The sequence below is a fragment of the Onychostruthus taczanowskii genome, unplaced genomic scaffold, assembly GCF_017590055.1.
Source record: "Onychostruthus taczanowskii isolate IOZ18803 unplaced genomic scaffold, ASM1759005v1 scaffold254, whole genome shotgun sequence".
NCBI lineage: Eukaryota > Metazoa > Chordata > Aves > Passeriformes > Passeridae > Onychostruthus > Onychostruthus taczanowskii.
The window spans coordinates 109,452-133,302 of NW_024499841.1; the positions used below are offsets into that span (position 1 = coordinate 109,452).

Here is a 23,851-nt window from a genome sequence, read left to right on the forward strand (position 1 = left end):
GCTTCCAAACCCCTGGGATGGATCCCAGAATCCCGGAATTCTTTGGGATGGGATCCACGGAGCAAACATTCAACCAAATTTGAAAGGCTTTTGGGATTATTTTTGGGATTTGATATTTTCCGTAGGATTTGGGGATTTTCTGGGGTGGGGATTTTTATTTTTTTGGGGATTTGGGGTTCTTTTTCTGGGATTTGCGGTTTTTTGGAATCACCAGGATACACCAGGAATTCCTTCCCAAATTCTTCCCCTTTTCCCAGGGAATTCCCTCCGTTCCCAGCTCTCCCAGCCTGCCATTGGATCCATCCTCATCCTGAATCCTCTCTGGGAAGGAATTTCAGGAATTTACTGGGAACTGGAGACTCCAGGAAGGATCTTCCTTCCCTTTTCCATCCACACAAATTCCATAAAAATCCCTGGGGATGGATCCTGAGCGTCCTGGATCCCAGAATCCCGGAATTCTTTGGGATGGGATCCATGGAGGTTCAACCCCATCCCAACCCCAATCCAACTTTCCTTGGACACTCCCAGGGATTCTCTGGGAATTCCAGCCCAGCTGGGAATTCCTTCCCAAATTCCTCCCGAATTTGAAGGGATTTTTGGGTAACTTTTTGGGATTATTTTTGGGATTTGATATTTTCTTGGGGATTTTTATTTTCTTGAGGATTTGGGGTTCTTTTTCTGGGATTTGGGGTTTTTTGGAATCACCAGGATACACCAGGAATTCCTTCCCAAATCCCATTTCCCCTTTCCCAGGGAATTCCCAGCATTCCCAGTCTGGCTTTGGATCCATCCCCATCCCAACTCTTCTCCAGGAAGGAATTTCAGGAATTCCCTGGGAATTGGGGACTCCAGGAAGGGTCTCCCTTCCCTTTTCCATCCTGGAATTCCATAAAAATCCCTGGGGATGGATCCTGAGTGTCCTGGATCCCAGAATTCTTGTGGGAAGGAGAAAGGCAGCAGAATTCAAAAACGAATTTTTTCCCTCTTTTCCCTCTGATTTCAGAGGTCCAATACTGCTCAAAAAAATGGGGGGAAAAAAATGGGGAAAAAATGGCAGAAAAAAAGGGAAAAATGGGAGAAAAAATGGGAAAAAGAGGAATTTAAACTCCCACATTCCAGGTGCATTCAGCAGAGGGGTGGAAGAGCGAAACTGAAATTGTCCCCAAAAAAAAGCAGCTTTTCAGTGAGGTGCTTTTTAGTAATTTACTTTTTTTGGGTTTTTTTTTTTAAGCCAAATCTGGTTCTTCTGGGTTTTTTTTTAAGTCAAATATGGTTCTTTTGGGGTTTTTTTAAAGCCAAATATGGGGTTTTTTTTTGTTTTTTTAAAGACAAATCTGGTTCTTTTGTTTTTTGTTGTGGTTTTTTTTTGCAGAAAAAAAGGGAAAAATGGGAGAAAAAATGGGAAAAAGAGGAATTTAAACTCCCACATTCCAGGTGCATTCAGCAGAGGGGTGGAAGAGCGAAACTGAAATTGTCCCCAAAAAAAAGCAGCTTTTCAGTGAGGTGATTTTTAGTAATTTACTTTTTTTGGTTTTTTTTTTAAGGCCTTTTAAGCCAAATCTGGTTCTTTTGGGGTTTTTTAAAGCCAAATCTGGTTCTTTTGGGTTTTTTTTAAACCAAATCTGGTTCTTTTGGGTTTTTTTTAAAGCCAAATCTGGTTCTTTTGGGTTTTTTTTTAAAGTCAAATCTGGTTCTTTTGGGTTTTTTTTCTTTAAGCCAAATTGGGTTCTTTTGGGTTTTTTTTAAGTCAAATCTGGTTCTTTTGGGGTTTTTTTAAAGCCAAATCTGGTTTTTTTGGGGTTTTTTTCTTTAAGCCAAATTGGGTTCTTCTGGATTTTTTTAAAGCCAAATCTGGTTCTTTTGGGTTTTTTCCTTTAAGCCAAATTGGGTTCTTTTGGGGTTTTTTTTAAACCAAATCTGGTTCTTTTGGGTTTTTATCTCCTGATTTGAGTGGAGCCATCAGCTCTCCCTCAACACAACCAGAGAGAATTTTTCTTCATTATTTACTATTTTTTAAAATAACTATTAAATATTTTATTTATCACCAATAAATATAAATTAATTATAAAATATTTAATAGATATTTTAAATTATTATTAATTATTTTCTTAAATTTACCTGTGTCCCAAGGTCCTTCATCCTGGCCAGGGCGAGCTCCCTCAGGTTCCCGTGCTCCACCCCAGAACTCACCAGAGGCATCGGGATATCCCTGCAAAAAAAGAGGAAAATCCAAATTTTAAACAGCTCAGTTAGCAGAGAATTCACCAAAAAACTCCACCAGGCCAAAATCCCAAAGTGCTGAATCCCCAAATTTGCTGAGATCCTTTGGTTTCAAGGCTTTGGTTGAATTAGAAATAAAAAATCAAATAAAAGCAGGAGGAAAATGAATAGAAAAGTAAAAATGAGAAGTGAAGAAAAATGAAAATAAGAAATCATGGATTTTATTAAGAGTAAAAAAACCCTGAATATAAATCTGTAACAATCCTAAAAAAATTGGGTTTTCTCTCAGTTTTTCACCTGGGAATCTGGGAAAAAAAAGGGATCATCCAGCTGTTCTTCATCATCTGCTGCTGGAAATTGGGAAATTTGGGGAAAATCCATCAGAATCACAACATTTTCCTGGTGGGATTTTGGTATTTCCCTTAAAAAGTGGGAGAGTTCTGTGCAGCAGAAAATTCCAGGGCAATTCCAGCCTGAGGATGGCAGGAACCTGAAGATCTCCAAGGAAATTTGGGAGCAAATTTGGCTTCCAAGAGATGAGGAAGTTGGGATTCTTCTTTTTAGGGAAAGGGGGATTTCAGTGTTTAAGGGAAAGAAGGATTCCAATTTTGGCTCATCCCACCCCACTGATAAAATTCCACTTGTTCATCCAAACCCCCTCAGAATTCCAGGGAAATCAGGGACAGGGAATTCAGCTCTGCACCAGGTCGGTCCCAAACATTCCTGGGTGAGTTTTCCTTCCTTTTCATCAGCTGAACATCCCAAAAATCCCACCTGGAGCTTGGGGTGCTCAGGGAATTGGGGCTGTAATTGATTAATTAACTGATTAATGAATCAATCTGTGCTGGATTCCATCCCACTCCATTTCCACGGCTCCGTGGAATTAATTCCCGGTGGATTTTCCTTCCCACTCGTGGATAATTCCTGAGTTTGGCAGGAACTTTAAAAAATAAAGGATTTAAAGGGTCTTAAACCTGGGAAAGGGAGGAAAAAAAAAAGGATTTTATTTTGTAGAATAGAATTAAAGGGCTGGAAAGGACCTTAAATCCCATCCCAATCCCATCCAACCTCTCCTGGGACAATTCCAGGGATGGGGATTCCCAGGCAGGAATTCCTTCCCAAAACCCCCCCCCCATCCCATTCCCTGTGTGCTGCCCCCCCCAAGCTTTCCCTGGGAAAAGCTAAAAAAGGATTTGTTTGGGTTTTTTTCCTATAAATCCACAGGATCTGGGGATGATTCCTCATGTCCTGCCCAAGGAAAAAAACCAGAGAGAGCCTTTATCCAGGGATTTCTCTGAGTCAATAAAGACCCTGCAGAGGCTACAAAATTCCCTCCAAGAAGCTGCAATTTGGGGAAAAAACGAGCACTTCACGTGGTGACTGGAGGACACTCGGCTCCACAGGGATAATCCAGGGAATAACAATTATGGAACAGCTCCAGAAACGCCAGGCTGGGTGGATTTTCCCTCCCAGGAACAGAGATAATATAATCCTGATGCGCTCCTGACTTGGGTTTTTAGCTAAAATCCAGGGAATTGTAACCAAAATCCCACAAATAAAAGGTGGATTACAAGCCAGAGCTGCTCATCCGCCTGCTGGGAGCCAAGGAAATTAAAATATGGATGGGGAAAAGCAGCTGCAGCCAGGTTTGTTTCACCTCCTGTTTTCCCAACATTCCCATTCCTCGGGTTTCTTGTGGAGCAACTGATTGGAACTTCCATGGAAATTCTGGATCTGGCTCTCTGCCCTGCCCCATTCCCAGGGAAGGATTTTTACTTCCTTGTTTTTCCACCTCCCCATCATCAGAGTGAGAGGGAAATCCATAAAAACACTGAAATCCAAGGAAAATAAAACCCCTGGAGGGGGGTGATGCCCTTCCTTTCATTTTCCACCTCCACAGCATCGTGGGACGATTCCCTCTCATCCCACCTCCCATTCCAGAGGTCAAACTTCCCAGAATTCCCTCTCATTCCAGAGTTTTCCACCTCCACAGCATCGTGGGAGGATTCCCTCTCATTCCAGAGGTCAAACTTCCCAGAATTCCCTCTCATTCCAGATGTCAACTTCCCTGGATTCCCTCTCATTTCAGATGCCAAACTTCTCTGGATTCCCTCTCATTCCAGATGTCAAAATTCCCTGGATTCCCTCTCATTCCAGATGTCAAATTTCCCTGGATTCTCTCTCATCCCATCTCTCATTCCAGATGTCTAACTTCCCAGAATTTCCTCTCATTTCAGATGCCAAACTTCCCTGGATTTCCTCTCATTCCAGATTTCAAATTTCCCTGGATTCCCTCTCAATCCAGATCTCAAATTTCCTGGAATTCCCTCTCCTTCCAGATCTCAAACTCCCCTGGATTCCCTCTCATTCCGGATTTCAAACTCCCCTGGATTCCCTCTCATTCCGGATTTCAAACTCCCCTGGATTCCCTCTCATCCCATCTCCCATTCCCACTTCCTGCTGGAGCCTCCTCTTTCAGCCCTTTCACCTTCTCTGTCCTTGTAAATCAACAGAATTTTGAGCAAAAATTAATTTTTAAATAATTCAGAAGCTCTGCTTTTATCCCTAAATCCCGATTTTCTTGGCCGAAGCTTCCCAGTGTTTCTCACCTCCAGCTGCCTCCTCCCGTGCCAATTCCCTCTGCTCATCCCCACCCTGCCACAGCTCCAGGGAAAAACCAAGGAAAAGAGTCCAGGCAGGTGAGGAATCCTGCATGAGCATTTCTGGCAGAGGATCATGGGATCCATCCATGATCCATCACAGATTCCACCCCATTAATTATCCATCAGGGGATCCATCCAATTAATGATCCACCATGGGATCCATCCCATTATCCATCACGGGATGTATCCAATTAACTACCATTAATTATCCATCAGGGGATGTATCCAATTAACTATCCATCATGGGATCCACCCAATTAATTATCTGTAATGGGATCCATCCCAATAGGTATCCATCAGGGGATCCATCCAATTAACTATCCATCATGGGATCCACCCAATCAACCATCACGGGATCCACTTATTATCCATCATGGGATCCATCCAATTAACTATCCATCATGGGATTCATCCCGCTATCCATCATGGGATCCACCCAATCAGCCATCACGGGATCCACTCATTATCCATCACGGGATCCATCCCATTATCCACCATGGGATCCATCCCATTATCCACCATGGGATCCATCCAATCATCCATCAAGGAATCCATCCCATTATCCATCAAGAGATGCATCCCATTATCCATCACAGGATCCATCCAATTAATTATCCATTACAGGATCCACCCATTATCCATCATGGGATCCATCCCATTATCCACCTTGGGATGCATCCAATCATCCATCAAGGAATCAATCCCATTATCCATCACAGGATCCATCCAATTAATTATCCATTACAGGATCCACCCATTATCCATTATTGGATCCATCCCATTATCCACCCTGGGATGCATCCAATTAATGATGCATAATGGGATCCACACATTATCCATCATGGAATCTACCCAATTAGTTATCCATCATGGGATCCATCCAATTAATTATCCATCATGGGATCCATCCCATCATCCATCAAGGAATCCACCCCATTATGCATCATGGGATCCACCCAATTAACTATCCATCACGGGATGCATCCCAATAGTTATCCACCATGGGATCCATCCAATTAATTATCCATCATGGGATGCATCCCAATCGTTATCCACCACGGGATCCATCCCATTATCCATCATGGGATCCATCCCATTATCCACCATGGGATCCATCCCATTATCCACCCCGGGATCCATTCCGTTATCCATCACGGGATCCATCCCATTACCCATCACAGGACCCATCATGGGATCCACCCAATTAATTATTCATCACAGGCTCTATCACAGAATCCACCCAATTAACTATCCACCACGGGATCCACCCGTTATCCCTCAGGATCCTCCCAGCCCTGGCTGCTGCCCCAGCCAGCAGCGGAAGCAACGCCTCCGGAATTTTCCGTGCTCTTCCCAATTTCCCACCTCCCCATCCTGCTCGGCCTTTCCCACCCGCACGGAGAGGGAGCAGCTCTACGATCTTTGCTTAATTACTGATTAAGGCTGGGAGATAACGAAGGCCGAGTCAGGCCGGGCTGTAATTAACCAATCGAAGCCGGAATCCCTCGCGGAGCAGCCAGGGGATAACTCCAGGCGGGAATTACCTCTGGACACGGTACACGCGCGTCCAGGGCGGCACCAGGGCCAGGATCCTGGCCACCAGATCCACCAGGGTGCTGGGGGGGTAACTCCGGTATCTCCCGGTTTTCCAGAGCTCGTAGAGCCCGGTGCCGCGGATCACCAGCGTGGGGTACAGCTTCATCCCGTCGGGGCGGAAGGCGGGGTTCTCAAAAAACTCCTGGAAAATACAACAACAAAAAAAAGAGTCAAAAAGAGCCAAAAAAAGGCAAAGGGAATGTTCCCGGGGGTTGGGAGCTTTGGCTGGACTCGTTTCCAAAGGCAAAGGGAATGTTCCCTGGGGTTGGGAGCTTTGGCTGGACTCGTTTCCAAAGGCAAAGGGAATGTTCCCTGGGGTTGGGAGCTTTGGCTGGACTCGTTTCCAAAGGCAAAGGGAATGTTCCCTGGGGTTGGGAGCTTTGGCTGGACTCGTTTCCAAAGGCAAAGGGAATGTTCCCTGGGGTTGGGAGCTTTGGCTGGACTCGTTTCCAAAGGGGGTTTGTGGTTGTAAATATGGGAATTCCTGGCGTAAGGCGAGCTCTGAGTATTTATGGGTTTATGGCATTTTTGGAAAAGAGCAAGGAAAACACGGAGGAACAAAGATCCACACAACACCGCAACGAGTGAAATCCGCGTTTTCCTTGTATTTTCCAGCGTGAATTCCATGGATATTGCACCATTTGTTGTCCCAGACTCCGGAATTAGAACAATAGGGATGAGCGTGCTGATCTTCCATCTCGGCACGCCGCGTTCCGAGATTAATCAACGTGTCTGGGACACAGCACTGGAACAGCAATGGAGACAAACAGATTTGTTCTGTTTTTCTGCGTTATTCTCCACTCTGAGCGAGCCCAGAGAACGGCAGGATGAAGTGTGGCTCTGATTTCCCTGCCTGAATCCCACACGGAGCACGCAGGATGGGTTTTTCCCAGATTAAATTTGGGGATTCACGACTGAAATTAAATCATTCCAGCAAAGGAAAAGTGAAATCAGGAGCAAGGCAATGATTAAAGTGATTTAAAGGAAAAGTGGAATCAGGAGTCAGGCAGGGCACCCTGAACCAAGCAAGGATTAAATTGATTTAAAGAAAAAGTGGAATCAGGAGCCAGGCAGGGCACCCTGCACCAAGCAAGGATTAAAGTGATTTAAAGGAAAAGTGGAATCAGGAGTCAGGCAGGGCACCCTGAACCAAGCAAGGATTAAATTGATTTAAAGAAAAAGTGGAATCAGGAGCCAGGCAGGGCACCCTGCACCAAGCAAGGATTAAAGTGATTTAAGCAAGGACACGGCCTCGTTTCTCCAGATCTGATCCTGGGTTAGAGCCTGGATTTATTGCTGGTTTGGGATCACTTGATCCCTCTCCAGCGGGGTATTCCTGCAGGAACAGGAATTCCCAGTTGGATCAGGTGAGTTAATGGCTGCTGTGGCCCCAGCAGCTGCTGCCCCAGGGTTTGCAGGACAAACTGTCACACGTTTTCATGGAATCATGGAATGATGGAACAGTTTGGGTGGGAAGTGACCTTCAATCCCATCCATTCCAACCCCGACACCTCTCAGTATCTCAGGGTGCTCCAGCCTTTCCTTGGACACTTCCAAGGATCCAGGGATTCTCTGGGAATTCCAGCCTCCCAGCCAGGAATTCCTTCTCAAGACCCCAAGCTCCCCTTTCCCAGGGAATTCCCTCCATTCCCAGCTCTCCCAGCCTGGGGTTGGATCCATCCCCATCCTGAATCTTCTCTGGGAAGGAATTTTGGCATCCAGGAGCTTCACTGGGAATTGGGGACTCCACGAAGGGTCTCCCTTCCCTTCCCCAAATCCCATAAAAAATCCCTGGGGATGGATCCTGAGTGTCCTGAATCCCAGAATGCTTTGGGATGGGATCCATGGACCTTCAATCCCATCCCACTCCAACCCTGACACCTTCCCTGATCCCAAGTTGCTCCAACCTTCCCTGGGACACTCCCAGGGATCCAGAGATTCTGGACTCCTGTGTCCTGTCCCTCCACCCCTTGCCCCCAGTCCCTCTCCAGCTCTCCTGGAGCCCCTTTAGGCTCTGGAAGGGGCTCTGAGCTCTCCCTGGATCCTTCCCTTCTCCAGGTGAACATTCCCAGCTCTCCCAGCAGCTCTGCTGGCTCCCCGTGCTTCCCAAACCCAAACTTCTCCAGGATAAAACCCCCAGAATGGATCAGCTCCACTCCAAGGCACACTAGATCCAGTACCAGGATGGGAAGAAGGTCAAGGATTGCAATAATCCAGGTTTTTCCTGGCTGATTCCCTGCCTAAACCAGGGCTGGATCCAGCCTGGAGCATCCAGGCTCTTGTGCACCTCCAGGGAAACAGAGGTGGAAAATGGAAGTGGTTTTCCAGGCAGCTCAGCCCTCAGACACAGCCTGGGAGATGAAACAAGGTCTGGAGCAAGGACAACCAGTGGGATCAGAGTCGTTGGGGTGGGAAGGGATCTCAAAGCTCATCCCATTCCAACCCCAACAGCTCCCACCATCCCAGGCTGCTCCAAGCCCCGTCCAACCTGGCCTTGGACACCTCCAGGGATCCAGGGGCAGCTCCAAGGCTTCTGCTGGATTTATGGATCAATTCAATTCCTTCAGAGGGAGCCCCAGATGGAAAGAGAGGAAAACTCAACTCCAAAGGGCCAGGAAAACGATCCTGGCTGTCCTCAGCCAACCCCAAAGGGGCTGAATTCCACCTTTTGTGGGCGGTTGATGGAAAATGCGGAGCAGGAACGAGTGGATGTGTGCAGGCTGAGTGTCCTGGCACCGAGGCAGGGGAGGATGGAGCAGTTCAGGTGAAGATGGGGTCAACGAGCCACTCCAGGCAGGGCTTGGGTTAATATTCCCCATCATCCCAAAGCAGGAATGATTCACCAACATTCCCGTTTTTTCCAGCAAAGCCCAGCTCGGCGGTGGAGGTTGCTCAGCCCACCCCGAATTCTCTCCCTCCCCTCCTCTGCCCTCTGACGTCCCAGCACGCACCCAGCTGATAATTCCGCTCCCAGTGGCCTTTAAAAAGCCACAGATTTCCCTGTTAATTCCTCAAAACTCTCCCGAGCTGATTCCCCAAGTAATTAATTTCCAAGGAGATAAGGGAGCGGCGGCGCCGCTCTTCCCCGGCCCCTTTTCCCAACAGTCCCTGAAAATCCCAATATTTAAAGGCTTAACCTTTCTCCATCCACAAACAGCTTTTGATTAAGTTTCTCCCGAAACAAAGGAGGTAGAAAATGCCAACACGTGCCAGGCTTTAGGAGGAATTGTAGCCTTTTCTTGTGGTTGTTTTTTTTTTTTTTAATTAGACACCTTAAAAGGTGTCTCGGGCTGATAAAAACCCTCTGGAGCCATTTCCTGCCAAGACAAATTGAATCCTGAAAATATTTGTTCCAGAGGCCACCATCCATGGCAGCTCTGGAGGTTTTCCATCAGCTCCAGGCTGAGTCAGGGCTAATCCACGTCTGCTCCACAGGGAGAGGTTAAAGATGACCCAGGGAGGGCAGATCCCAAATTTCTGAATCCCAGAGGATGGAGAATATTCCAAATGGAAACACCACCAACTTCAAAGCTGCTAAACCAATCCTCCTTGAAGTTTTCTCGCCTCGAGGCAATTTATCAGGTTTTAGATAATTAAGATTTACTGAAGGTAAATGTAAATTTGGGGGTGTGGCCAATGGGTAGGAACAGAGAGATTATTGCAATTTAATTAAAGTAAAAATTTAAATTTAAATTTAATTAAAGTAAAAAAAAGGTCAGCGCAGATCAGCTGAAACTCAATCCTGGAGGTTCCTATGGACTCCTCCACACCTTAAAATATAATTTCCCTGTAACATTCCTCCATTTATGGGATATTAGAGAAAACCTGAGGATTATTTCACAGTAAATAGTAACAGTGGGATTTTTTTTTTTCCAACTCCCACCAAAAGCTTTCAGTGACATTGCAATCATTGTCCAGGAAAATTGGGATTACAGGAAACCAAAGATCAACCTCTGTTAGATCAGAATATAATCCCAGAATTGTGGAACAGTCTGATTTGGGAAAAATCCTCTCATTCCAAGGAGGTAACAGGAGATGGAATCGGGAGGTGACGCCCTGAATTCCAATATTTTCCCATTCCTGTGCTCTTGCAAAAACCTTTTAAGTCTTTAAATCAGAAAACTCCTGACCCACGGGAAAGCTCCGAGGATCTGGGATCCCCACGGCCCCATCCCCAAATTCAGCATCACCCAAAATTCAAAAATTCCACCTGGAGGTTTTAATCCGATTTTCCTGACCACGCTGGGTACGCAATGAATGAGAAACCTGCTTTGAAAAAAAAAAAACCCAAAAGCTGCAGCTCTCCAAAAAGAGAAAACCAAGGTGGTTTCGTGGGATTCCACTGGAACATTTCACAGTCCCAAGATTCACTCGCCACCTTTAATCTCCTCGCTCCCCAGGTGCCCAACTGCTGGAGGAGATACCGGTCAGAGGATAAAAGCAGCAATTTTTGAAAGCAATTTACTAAAACGCCGGGATTTGTTCAGAGTAAAGGTCACCAAAAACCTATTTTTGAATGACCAGAACCATCGGAGAGACGGACTGTGCCCCTCAACCTGATCCTTGAATCGGCTCCTCCGCTGCAGCCCCCGCCTGAAAAGAGATGATTAAATTCAAATTGTGAATAAGACGAGCATTATCTGAGCTCTCCATACTCCATCCCTTATCTCCATCAGCTGGATTATTTATAGCACTTGAAAGCTCCTGCCTTGAGTGACACTCGCAGCTCGGCGGGGAAGGAACAATCACTTAGCGCTTTAATTACGTGCATTAACAGCAGCTCGTGCCTCCAAAACGCGGCTCCATTTTCCCGGCCCGATTTGCATTTCCCCGTCAATGCCGGGCTAATTAAAACCCTAACGATAGGATCTGCATTCGCGGGCGCAGACAATGGCCCAGTGACCGAGAAATGCAGATTCCAGGGTGCCTTTGCCGTGCCTTTGGAGCAGCCCGGGAACACCCAGGGCCTGGGGCAGCGCTCGGCACCTGCCCGGCTGGAAAGGGGCACTTTAAAGTCACCGGGCTCCGCGATCCCTCAAGGATGTGACCTCGGAGTCGGTGTTTGCAGAACAGAACAGCAGAGGATTTATCCGGCAGGTTGATGTGAAGGTGGGAGGTTGGGTTTGTACCATTTTATCTTGATTTCCATCCTCAAAGAGCAACGCTTCCTGTCCATTCCAATGTTTCCGCTAAATTCCCTCCAGCAGTGCAACACAAGAAGGGAAAAAGCCTCGAGCTACACATGGGGAGGTGCAGGTTGGATATGGGGAATAATTCCTGCTTGGAAAGGGTTTTCCAGCCTTGGACAGTGGTGGAGTCCCCATCCCCGGAGGGATTTCACATCCATGTGGATCTGGGGGGACATGGATCCGTGGTGGAGTCCCCAACCCTGGAAGGATTTAAATCCATGTGGATTTGGGGGCTCCTGGATCCAGCATTTAAATCCACATGGATTTGGTGGGATGTGGACCATGGTGGACAGTCCCCAGCCCTGGAGGGATTTCACATCCATGTGGATTTTGGGGGGATATGAATCCATGGTGGAGTCCCCAACCCTGGAAGGATTTAAAATCCATATGGATGTGGAGGGATGTGGACCATGGTGGAGTCCGAATCCCTAGAAGGATTTCACATCCATGTGGATTTGGGGGCTCCTGGATCCAGGATTTCAATCCATATGGATTTGGGGGGACACTGATCTGTGTTGGAATTCCCATCCCTGAAGGGATTTCACATCCATGTGGATGTGGGGGCTCATGGATCCAGGATTTCAATCCATGCAGATTTGGGGGGATGTGGATCCATGGTGGAGTCCCCAACCCTGGAGGACTAAAAATCCACATGGATTTGGAGGGATGTGGAGCATGGTGGAGTCCCCATCCCTGGAGGGATCTAAATCCATGTGGATTTTGGGAGGACGTGGATCTGTGTTGAAGTCCCCATCCCTGGCGGGATTTCAATCCATGGATCCGTGGTGGCCTTGGCAGTGCTGGGAATGGTTGGATTCCATGCTCTCCAGGGGTTTTTCCAACCTGAACAATTCCAAATCACTTCCTCTCAATGCCTGCACTCACAGCAAAACCTCCCATGGATGTGACCGAGGGGAGAAACTCCTAAAGATCCAAAAAATCTCCATCTCCTGTGAAATATTCTGTGAAAAGGGAGGGAGGACAACATTCCAGGGAATTGCTGCAGCTTCCCTGACCATCCACAGCCAACAACAAAACTCTTTCAGCTCCTGGCATGGTCAAGCTGCCAAACTTCCCACTACTGAAACCACCAAGCCGAGGAAAAAGTGACAGAAGAGGCTCAGCTCTCTGAGGGTCACCAACACCTGAAACACCTCAGATTGTTCCGGAATTTCCCATATTTTGAATTATTTCAGTAAGAAAAGCAGATTCCCTGCTGCGTGAAGGACCTGGGAGCTGCAGGAAGCTTCTCCACCTCCTCCCTTCCCCAGCACCCCCAAACCCACAGGTCAAAGGGAGTTTCTCCAAGCTCCAAGGTGAATCCCCACCAGCTCCAGCTCCAGCAGGAACACCTTCCATGTTAAACCCAGGAACCTCCCCACAGACCACGGCAAGACGCTCCTGCCCCCCATCCCAGCCCTTCCATGGTTGGTTCCCCCCCTGGAATATCAGGATCCAGCACTGCTGGGGGGTTCTTCTCTCCAAAACCAGGAGATCCTGGTAAGCTGGGGCTGAACCCAGGAGAGCTGGAGGGAAAATAACCAGGAGAGACACGGATCACTTGGGCCGGTCGTGGAGCAGGAGCAGGCTGACCTTGGAGGCCCAGACAGACCTGTCCAGATTGTGCTCAGCGCCCCGAGCAGCCCCATCTGCCCGGCGGTGCAGGTGCTCCCAGCCTGCCTCCATCCATCCCGGAAAAACCCGGGAGAATTCCTCCATCAATCTGCTCTGAAGTTCCACCTTGGCTTTTCCTGGCTTTTTTTTCCCCCTTTTCTAGGAGGGTCAGCGTTCCCCTTGGGCTCAGCACAGGAAATAAAGCATTTTTCATTGTCTCAAACATGCGTGGATCCCTCAAAAGTCTCCTCTCCCAAAAAAAAACCCCAGCGACTCCATCCTGGTTTTGATTAAAAACAACCTCGTGCTCTCTCCCCCACCTCACTCAGCCCCCCCAAGTGCTCACAGCAAAACCAATCTGCTTTTAATTCAAAAATAAAAATACAAACCCACATGAAACCAACAATTAAGCCCTCAAAAATCTAATCTGGCCCTTGTGGTTTCTCCACTCGGTAGCTGATGGTGATCTGCACTAAAATAGGTATTTTACTGAGTGATGCTGTCTTTGCCTAAATGTCTGGAAAATTTGCACTCTCTATCCCTTTATTTCTTTATTTTTGCCTGCCTGTTCCCAGCCATATGTTCATTATTGACTTCAGCAGCAAGGGGCCTCAGTGAAAAAAAAAAACCAAAAAACAAAAAAACCCAGAAAACAATTTGTGAATGGAAAAAAAAAAAATAGAAGAAAGACAAAAAAAAATTCTGGCTTTTTCTGTTGTAAAAAGCCTCGGAAGAGAGAGTGGCTGAATGAGCCTGAGCAACCCACGGGGCCTGGGGGCTGCAAAGTGCAGAAATCATCCCTGGTTCAGGTGGAAAAAGGGTCTGAACTGCTCCTTTTCACTGAGCAGGAGCTTTTTGTGAATGGGAGGCTGCTGGCAGGCAGTGATTGGCATTATCCTAACTCTGATGGTTCGTGAGGGGAAAAAAATCCTGATTTTCAGGGACAAAGGCAGCAATCCGAGAGCAGAATGAAGGCAGCTTTTCCAGCTTTTCCCACACAGCCACGGAGTTTTCCATATCGTGGAATGGTGGAATGGATTGGGTGGGAAGGGACGTTAAAGATGATCCCATTCCAACCCCAACACTTTGTCCAGGCTGCTCCAGGCTGGCCTTGGACATTCCCAGTGATCCAGGGGCAGCCACAGCTTCTCTGGGAATTGAATTCCTACCCAATCCCTCACAGGGAAGAATTCCTCCTCAATATCCCACCCCAATTTCCTATTTGGAGCCATTCCCTGGGTCCCCCAGCCCTTTCCCAAATTCCTCGAGGATCTGGAAGTGGCTCCCAGGATTTCCTGGATCCTTCCCTTCTCCAGGTGAGCATTCCCAGCTCTCCCAGCCTGTTCTCCCCACAACATCCCCAATTTTTCTGCTTCTGTGCAACATAAAAAGATCTCTCTGCTACCAAAACCCCATCCTTGGCCTTTCCTGATTTAAGCTCGACCCTAAAAGTTTCCGAGTCCACAATTCTGCAGAAGTGGGCGCTGACTGGGGCGCTCTTTGGGTGATTTATCCACAGAAATATGAGAGCAATTAGGCGTGAAAAGAGCTTCCAGAAATAGCCTGTTCCTTACTACCACCATCCTCATTAACATAAAAATTACCCCAGCTTTGGTCATAGCTCACAGAACCATAATTGTTTCTCAATTGAGGCAGCTTTTGAGCAGGAATATTTCCTGAGATTCCAGGAGAAGCTTGAGGAACTGCAGGACCGAGCATTAAACAGCCTCTCATGGATGTGCCCACCAAAAAAAAAAAAAAAAGAAAGGGAAAAAGCTACATTTTCAGACATAAAACCACCTGCAAATCACAGCTTTTCAGTGAGATGTTTGGAGGGAGCTGAAAGGAAAATCGTTTACCCCACTAAACACTTTGGAGCTATATTTAAAAACACAGGGAACTGTCTCCCCAGAGGAGCAAAAATCAATGCAGATCAGCACTTTAGCTGTCTTTTATTACAGTTATTAAAAGCTCCTGATAGAGGTGCAATATTTTAGTTTCATTACGGATTTCATCTCCTTGAGAAAAACCAGAGCCCCCAGGAAAAGCAAGGTCTTATTTACAGATGGAAATGTTTGAAGTTTGGAGGTAAAATTACCAACTTTGTAAAAAGAAAGGACACTCAGATTATTTCACCCTCATTTTCCTCCTCATTATTTCATCTTCATTTTTCCCTCAGATCATTCCAAGCTCATTTTCCCTCAGATTATTTTCCCCTCAGATCATTTCACCCTCAGTTATCCCTCAGATCATTTCACCATAATTATTCCCTCAGATTATTTCCTCAGATTATTTCACCATCATTTCTCCCCTCAGATTACTTCTCTCTCATTTTCCCACACAAATTATTTCATCCTCATTCCCCTCAGATTATTTCACTTTATTTTTTACCCTCATATTACTCCACCCTCATTTTCCCTCAGATGATTTCACCCATATTTTCCCCGAGACCATTTCAACATAATTATTCCCTCAGATTATTTCACCCTCAGATCATTTCACCCTTGGTTACCCCTCAGATCATTTCACCATAATTACTCCCTTGGATTATTTTACCTTCAGATTATTTTACCCTTATTTTCCCCTCAGATTATTCTACCTTCATTTTCCCTCAGATTATTTCACCCTCATTTCCCCCTCATGTTATTTCACTTTCACCTTCCCCTCAGGTCATTTCCCCCTCATTTTCCCCTCAGACTATTTTTACCATAATTTTTCTCCTCAGATTATTTCACCATCATTTTTCTCCTCAAATAATTTCACTGTCATTTTCTCCCTCAGATTACTTAATCCTCATTTTCCCCCCTCAAATAATTTCACCATAATTATTCCCTCAGATTATTTCACCATCATTTTACCCCTCAGTTTATTTCATCTTCATTTTTCCCCTCAGATCATTTCACCCTCATTTTCCTCTTGGATTTTTTCCCTCTCATTTTCTCCTCAGATTATTTCACCCTCAGGTTATTCCACCCTCATTTTCCCCTCAGATTATTTCACCATCATTTCCCTCAAGTTTATTTCACCTTTATTTTCCCCTCAGATTATTTCACTCTCATTTTCCCTCAGATTATTTAATCCTCATTGTTCCCCTCAAATAATTCCACCATAATTACTCCCTCAGATCATTTCACCATCATTTTCCTCAGTTTATTTCACCTTCATTTTTCTCCTCAGATTATTTCACCCTCATATTCCTCTCATATTTTTCTCCCTCAGATTATTTCATCCTCATTTTCCCCCAGATTATTTCACTCCCACTTTACCCTCAGATTATTCCACCCTATTTTTTCTCCTCAGAGACTTCACCCTATGTTTTCTCCTCAGATCGTTTCCCCCTCAAGATTATTTTCCCCTCAGATTATTCCACCCTATTTTTTCTCCTCAGATAATTTTCCCCTCATATTATTTCCCCCTCATTTTCCCTCAGATTATTCCCCCCTCAGATTATTTCACCCTATTTTTTCTCCTCAGATCATTTCCCCCTCAATTATTTTCCCCTCAGATAATTTCCCCCTCATTTTCCCCCTCAATTATTTTCATTATTTCACCCTATTTTTTCTCCCTTCCCTCAGATCATCTCCCCCTCATTTCCCCTCAGACACTTCACCCTATTTTTTCTCCTCAGATCATTTCCCCCTCAATTATTTTCCCCTCAGATAATTTCCCCCTCATTTTCTCCTCAGATTATTTTCCCCTCAGATTATTTCACCATATTTTTTCTCCTCAGATCATTTCCCCCTCATTTTTCCCTCAGATTATTTTCCCCTCAGATCATTTCCCCCTCATTTTCCCCTCAGATTATTTCACCATATTTTTTCCCCAGTCATTTCCCCCTCATTTCCCCCTCAGATTATTTTCCCCTCAGATTATTTCACCCTACTTTTTCCCCTCAGATTATTTTCCCTTCATATTACTTCACCCTGTTTTTTGTCCTCAGCTCATTTCCTCCCATTTTCTCCTCAGCTCATTTCCCCCTCAGATTATTTCACCCTATTTTTTCTCCTCAGCTCTTTTCCCCCCCATTTTCCCCTCAGGTTCTTTTCCCCTCAGATTCTTTTCCCCTCAGATTCTTTTCCCCTCAGATTCTTTTCCCCTCAGATTCTTTTCCCCTCAGATTCTTTTCCCCTCAGATTCTTTTCCCCTCAGATTCTTTTCCCCTCAGATTCTTTTCCCCTCAGATTCTTTTCCCCTCAGATTCTTTTCCCCTCAGATTCTTTTCCCCTCAGATTCTTTTCCCCTCAGATTCTTTTCCCCTCAGATTCTTTTCCCCTCAGATTCTTTTCCCCTCAGATTATTTTCCCCTCAGATCATTTCCCCCCCATTTTCCCCTCAGATTATTTCCCCCTCAGATTACTTCACCCTGTTTTTTCTCCTCAGCTCATTTCCCCCCCATTTTCCCCTCGCGCTCGACACAAGGAGGTCTCTGTATCACTCAGATCCCAGATGCATCAGGCCTGGCACTAAAATTAGCTCATTTCTGGGAAATTGCTTATTTTGCAATTCCTCCAGAAAAAAAAAAATATATATATATAAAAATCCCATCTTGACACATGACTAAGAGAAGGAATTTTCAGGCTGAACTCATTCAGTGATTGTGTTTTATTTAAAGAACACAGGAGCGGCTCTGCAGATGGGAATCAAAAAATCTCCTTAGCTAAATAACTGTCCTCATGAAATGGCCCTGCCTGTGTTTTTGCCCTCATAAATCAATTTATTTTATACTTTATCTTTTACTATTTATTTAAATATTTATTTATTTATACCATAAGTTTTATTTATTTATTTATTTTCTTTATCTGAGATTTTAGATGGACACACACAGAGGATTTCCTCAAGGGAAAAAAGGAAAAAAGAACTTTTTTCCATCTGATGGTTCTGGGCAGCATCCACCTGATCCCAGAGCCACAGGAGCTTCTGTGACACTCCAAACTCCCAATTTTCTGCCTCTCTTCCCTGTTTTTCCTTTTTCCCCAGATTTATTTCACCTCTGAGGGGTCTGTTTGAGGTGGGCTCAGAGCCAGGAGGAAGAGCGCCAATAAACCATGCTCAAGCAAATCCCATAAAAATAAAATAAAGGCAGACATGACAATATTTTCCCCATTAATAAAGCTGTTATTTATAATGTATGAATATATATTATTGTATAATATACATTATAAATAACAGTATATACATATTTTTAAGCATTTTTAGGAATATTCACCCCAGAGCAGCCAAATCTGTGATTCTCCTATTTCCACCGAGCGAGGAAATAACACCTCGGGAATTCTCCAGCTTCCTAAAATTTTGGGTTTTTTGGTTTTTTTTAAATTTTTTTTTCCTCCAATCCAAAGTTCTGCTTGCCAAATGTCATTAATGGATCCTCCCAAGCATTTCCAACCCCAGAGCAGCCTCATCCCTCTCCGGGGTGGAGCCGAGCGTTCATGGTGTTCCGCGGGATGAGGTGTCCGCTCCGCTGACAATTCCATTATTCCCGCTGAGTCCTTGATTTATCCTGCCCGTTTTTCTAATTATTTTCTCCAACCACCTGCCTGGTGAGGCTCTGCTGGGCTCTGCCTGGTTTTGGGAGAGGTTTTTTTTGTTTGTGGTCATTGAGGTTTTCTGGAGAGCGTTCCCTGCTGCCCTGTGGCGTTTTCCCTGTCTGTGGAATGGGGTGGGAAAGACCTGGAGGAGGAAGGAAATCCTCCAAGGATATAAAAAGATCAAAAAGCAGGGGGAAGAGGGAAGAAAAAGCAGAGTGGAAGTGGGACACGGGATCAGAGTGAGAAACAGAACCGAAATTTTGCAGTGGAGGCAAGGAAAAAAGCACTTTCTGTGAAATATCGTGGAATTGGAGAATCCCAGAATTATTTGGGTTGGAAGGGACCTTAAAGCTCATCCCATTCCTATGGGCAGGGACACTTTGCACGATCCCAGCTTGCTCCAAGCCCTGTCCAACCTGGCCTGGAACACTTCCAGGGATGGAATCCACAGGGATGAAACCCACAGGGATGAAACCCACAGGGATAAAATCGACGACCGCTCCGTGCAAAAATAATTAAAATAAAAACCACAGCCAACACACATCCGCCCTTACCCATCACAATATTTTGAATTATTATGAATAAAACCAGCTGCTGCTGGCACGCAGAGCTGGGAGAAGCCTGCCAGGGTGGCTGCTGGGAGCTGGGAGCAGCAGGAGAAGCTGCTGGGGAATCGATAGGTCGGCAGGGACGGAGGGGACGTTCCCTCCCGGAGCTGTAATTACCTGCCCGGCTTGAAGAAGCACCCGGCGTTTTTCTGGCCAAGGTCAGCACCATCAGCAGTTATTCCCCTCCCAGGAGAAGCCCCTGGATTTATTGTTGTTGTTTCAACTGGTGCTGAAGGTGCTCAGAACTTCTAAAGTCAAGCGGGGTGCTTTGTGTCCGACCTTCTGCCGAGCTGGGGAGTGGCTGGGGGGGAGGAGGGCTCGCAAAAAATGGAATTATTTTGTCCAAAGTTAATCAGAACGACCTCAAAATCAATAACGATCCCTGGAAAGCCATGGGTTTGTTGTCCCAAAAAGAGAAAGAATTGGATCACGTGGAGAAGGGAAGATCCAGGGAGAGCTCAGAGCCTTTTCCAGAGCCTAAAGGGGCTCCAGGAGAGCTGGAGAGGGACTGGGGACAAGGGATGGAGGGACAGGACACAGGGAATGGCTTCCCACTGGGAAAGGGGAGATTTGGGGTGGGATCTTCAGAAAGAATTCCTGGCTGGGAGGCTGGAGAGAGGCTGGGATAGAATTCCCAGAGAATTCCTGGGAGTGTCCAAGGAAAGGCTGGAGCAGTTTGGGATGGTGGGGCGGGAATGGGATGGGAATGAAACTCCATGGATCCCATCCCAAACCATTCCAGGATTCTGGGATCAAGGACACTCAGGATCCATCCCCAGGGATTTTTATGGAATTCCAGGATGGAAAAGGGAAGGGAGGCCGTTCCTGGAGTCTCAAAATTCCCAGTGAAGCCCCTGGATGCCAAAATTCCTTCCCAGAGAGGAGTCAGGATGGGGATGGATCCAATGCCAGGCTGGGAGAGCTGGGAATGGAGGGAATTCCCTGGGAAAGGGGTGGAATTTGGGAAGGAATTCCCAGCTGGGCTGGAATTCCCAAAGAATCCCTGGGAGTGTCCAAGGAAAAGCTGGAGGTCCCTGGGATTGTGGGAAGCGTCCCTGGGATGGGACTGAAGGTCCATGAATCCCATCCCAAACCATTCCAGGATTTTGGGATTTTAAGGAGATGCCTCCACTTGGTTCCCCGTTAATTTTATGCAGCAGAAATGTTTAACAATTCACCAGCCTGGACTGACATTTACACAGCACTACACATAAAGAGTTTTTGAGTTTTTTGAGTTTTATCAACTCAAAAGGATAATATAAAATTTTAAGGCAGGAAACAGAGACTGAATCCTTGGGAATGAAGGAATTTTAGGAATTTATCTGGATATTTTTGTTATGTTCACCAGGGCTCTGGGAAACAAATCAATAAATTTGGTTTGGTATTTTATTCTCTGGATTTACTTTTAAAAATGAATTATGAATCCTCCTCTCCCAATTCCAGCCTCATCCTCGTTTCCCAAATCCAAAAACTTCACCTCCTGCCTCCCCAGTTTCTAGGGAAATTGTCATTAATGCAAGGATGGAACCCAGGATGGCACCACCCTTCCCCTCAGAGCCCAGAAATTCAACCTTCCCAACAGATTCCCAAATTTCCTGCAGTGAATCAGGAGCAATTCCAGGAGCAGAAATCCTTTAACCACTCATCACCAATAAGCAGCAAAGGATAATTATTAATAAATTAATTACAAAAAAAAGCAAAGTAATTCCTCCCTCCTGAGTTTTCCACCCCAGATTTTGGTCTCCTCTTTGTTTGAACCTGCCCAGGGTTGGCTCTTTCCATTTTTTTTGGTCATTATTCCCATTTTTCCACCACAAATTCCAGCCCAATCCCACAGAACTCCAGCTGCAATTCCATGAGATGTTGAGGGAAGAAGGATTCAAGGTTTTGCTGGGTTCTGCATCACAAGAATTCCATGAAAATTCCATATAATGTCCACACTCTGCTTCCCAGAGGATGGTAAAAAAATCATCCAGGAGCAGGATTATGAATATAAATAATATAAATAATATAAATAATAAATAATTACTGGAGCAGGAATTTGGAATTTTGTGCTCATCACTTCCAGTCTCTCACCTTGGCCAAAGAACCAAGACATTTTATTCAGGAAAAACGCAAGGAATTCTGCACAAAATCTCTCAAAAAAGTTCCTACCCCAGGTTTCAGGATTCCCTTCCTGCCCTGTACAGCTGCATTTTCCAGGTTGTTTTTTTTTTTTTCCCAGAAGTGCTTTTCCAGGTTTCAGGAGTCCCTTCCTTCCCTGTACAGTTGCATTTTCCAGGGTTTTTTTTTTTTTTTTTTTCCAGAAGTGCTTTTTTTGCTTTCTGCCTGTATTTTTAATCAATATATTTCATTACACTGATATTTTTTAGTTCCAGACAGCACCCAGCTCAACCTTCCCCTGGGATTCCTCCATCACGACTCCAATTTCTGCACTATTTAAAAAAAAAAAAAAACAAAAAAACAAAAAAAACCCACCCAATTTTGACTCAGAAAAAAAAAAAAAAAAACCAAACTACAAAACCTGAAAATCTACCAAAGTGTTTAAATCATTGCACTGCTCACCATTTGCTCTTTATTCCTCTCATTCCAATTTTCCCCAGGAATAATTTTATATTTCCTTCTACATCACTGACAAAGAAATTGAACAGCGCCGAGCCAAAATGCTTTATAACACACACACGCTCTAATTTTGCAATTAATTTGCAATTAATTACCTTCCAGAGAGGATCTTTTTATCTTGGAATTGTGTCCTACTCTAAATCCAAGAGGGAAAACCACCTTGGAAAAAAGCAGGAGCCTCAGTAAATACGGGAAGAGCTGTTTTCCACAGGGACCCCAGTGACTCAGGCTTGCATGAGACAGGGATATAATTTTCTGGATGAAGTAGTTCAACAAATCTCTTTTTTTTTCACCTTTTTTTTTTTAAAAAAAAAGATTTTTAAATTGTTTGCCTTTTAGAAACAAATCTGGTAACCGAGCAGGAAGTTTTCCATGGGGAAAAAAGTGAGAATTGATGGGTTTTTTTGGTTTTTTTTTTAAGGAATACTCACAAAAAACTGGTCCATGTCCCTGTCCAGCCCCATGTTGGGCAGGTCTGGCATCATGTGTGCCACCACCTTGAAGCCAGCGTCCTTGGCCAGGTGGAAGGACTCACACACAGCCTTCACCGTGTGACCCCTGGGTGGGGAGAGAGGGAAAAAGGGTCAGGAGAAGGCAGGAAAAGCAGGAAAAGCCATTCGTGTGCTCAGCTGGGATTATCCCCCTTGGGAGGCTGAGTTTGGGGCGTGGCTGGAGGTAAAACTGAGCCTAAAAGGGGTTTGTTGAACATTGAAATTGTTAATTCTGTGGGAAAGGAGCTGCTCTGGGTCTTCCAGATCCAGAGAGAAATTTGGGAGAGCTGCTGGAATCCAGTCTGGAAATCCAGGTTGGTGTCCCTCAGGAAAAAAGGGGAATAAAAACATGAATACAACAATAAAAACAGCAGGAAAGGAGAAGAGATGGGAACGAGGAAAAGCAGCCAAGCTGAAAATCACCCAAAATCCCTTCTGGAGAAATGTGAACCTCCCCAAATTTTGGGATTCCAGGAGGGTTCCATGTTCTGCCACACTGACACCAACCCAAACCCCAGATCTGCAGGAGCCCGGGGGGATTTGGAGCCCAAAATGATCTGTTGAATATTGAAATTATTAATTCTGTGGGAAAGGAGCTGCTCTGGGTCTTCCAGATCCAGAGAGAAATTTGGGAGAGCTGCTGGAATCCAGTCTGGAAATCCAGGTTGGCGTCCCTCAGGAAAAAAGGGGAATAAAAACATGAATACAACAATAAAAACAGCAGGAAAGGAAAAGAGATGGGAACGAGGAAAAGCAGCCAAGCTGAAAATCCCCCCAAAATCCCTTCTGGAGAAATGTGAACCTCCCCAAATTTTGGGATTCCAGGAGGGTTCCATGTTCTGCCACACTGACACCAACCCAAACCCCAGATCTGCAGGAGCCTGGGAGGATGTGGAGCCCAAAAAAGGGGTTTGTTGAATATTGAAATTGTAATTCTGTGGGAAAGGAGCTGCCCCAAAGTTCCAGACACAGAGAGAAATTTGGGAGAGCTGCTGGAATCCAGTCTGGAAATCCAGGTTGGCGTCCCTCAGGAAAAAAGGGGAATAAAAACATGAATACAACAATAAAAACAGCAGGAAAGGAAAAGAGATGGGAACGAGGAAAAGCAGCCAAGCTGAAAATCCCCCCAAAATCCCTTCTGGAGAAATGTGAACCTCCCCAAATTTTGGGATTCCAGGAGGGTTCCATGTTCTGCCACACTGACACCAACCCAAACCCCAGATCTGCAGGAGCCTGGGGGGATTTGGAGCCCCAAAAAGACCAAATTTCCCACAGTTCTGGAGAAAATCCCTTTTTCCTTCCATCTCTGGGGCCCCCACCAGG

General features: G+C 45.5%; 1 protein-coding gene across 1 annotated transcript in view; it reads right to left on the bottom strand.

Annotated features, from left to right (window-relative positions):
• Window positions 1-23,851, bottom strand: part of ELP3 (elongator acetyltransferase complex subunit 3) — an 84,343-nt gene that overhangs the window by 23,566 nt on the left and 36,926 nt on the right. Inside the window, exons 7-9 of the mRNA XM_041407136.1 lie at window positions 22,469-22,595; window positions 6,428-6,621; window positions 2,119-2,209 (exon numbers count right to left, since the gene is read on the bottom strand). Of these exons, the coding sequence (XP_041263070.1) occupies window positions 2,119-2,209; window positions 6,428-6,621; window positions 22,469-22,595 (412 nt within the window). The remainder of the gene's footprint in view (window positions 1-2,118; window positions 2,210-6,427; window positions 6,622-22,468; window positions 22,596-23,851) is intronic.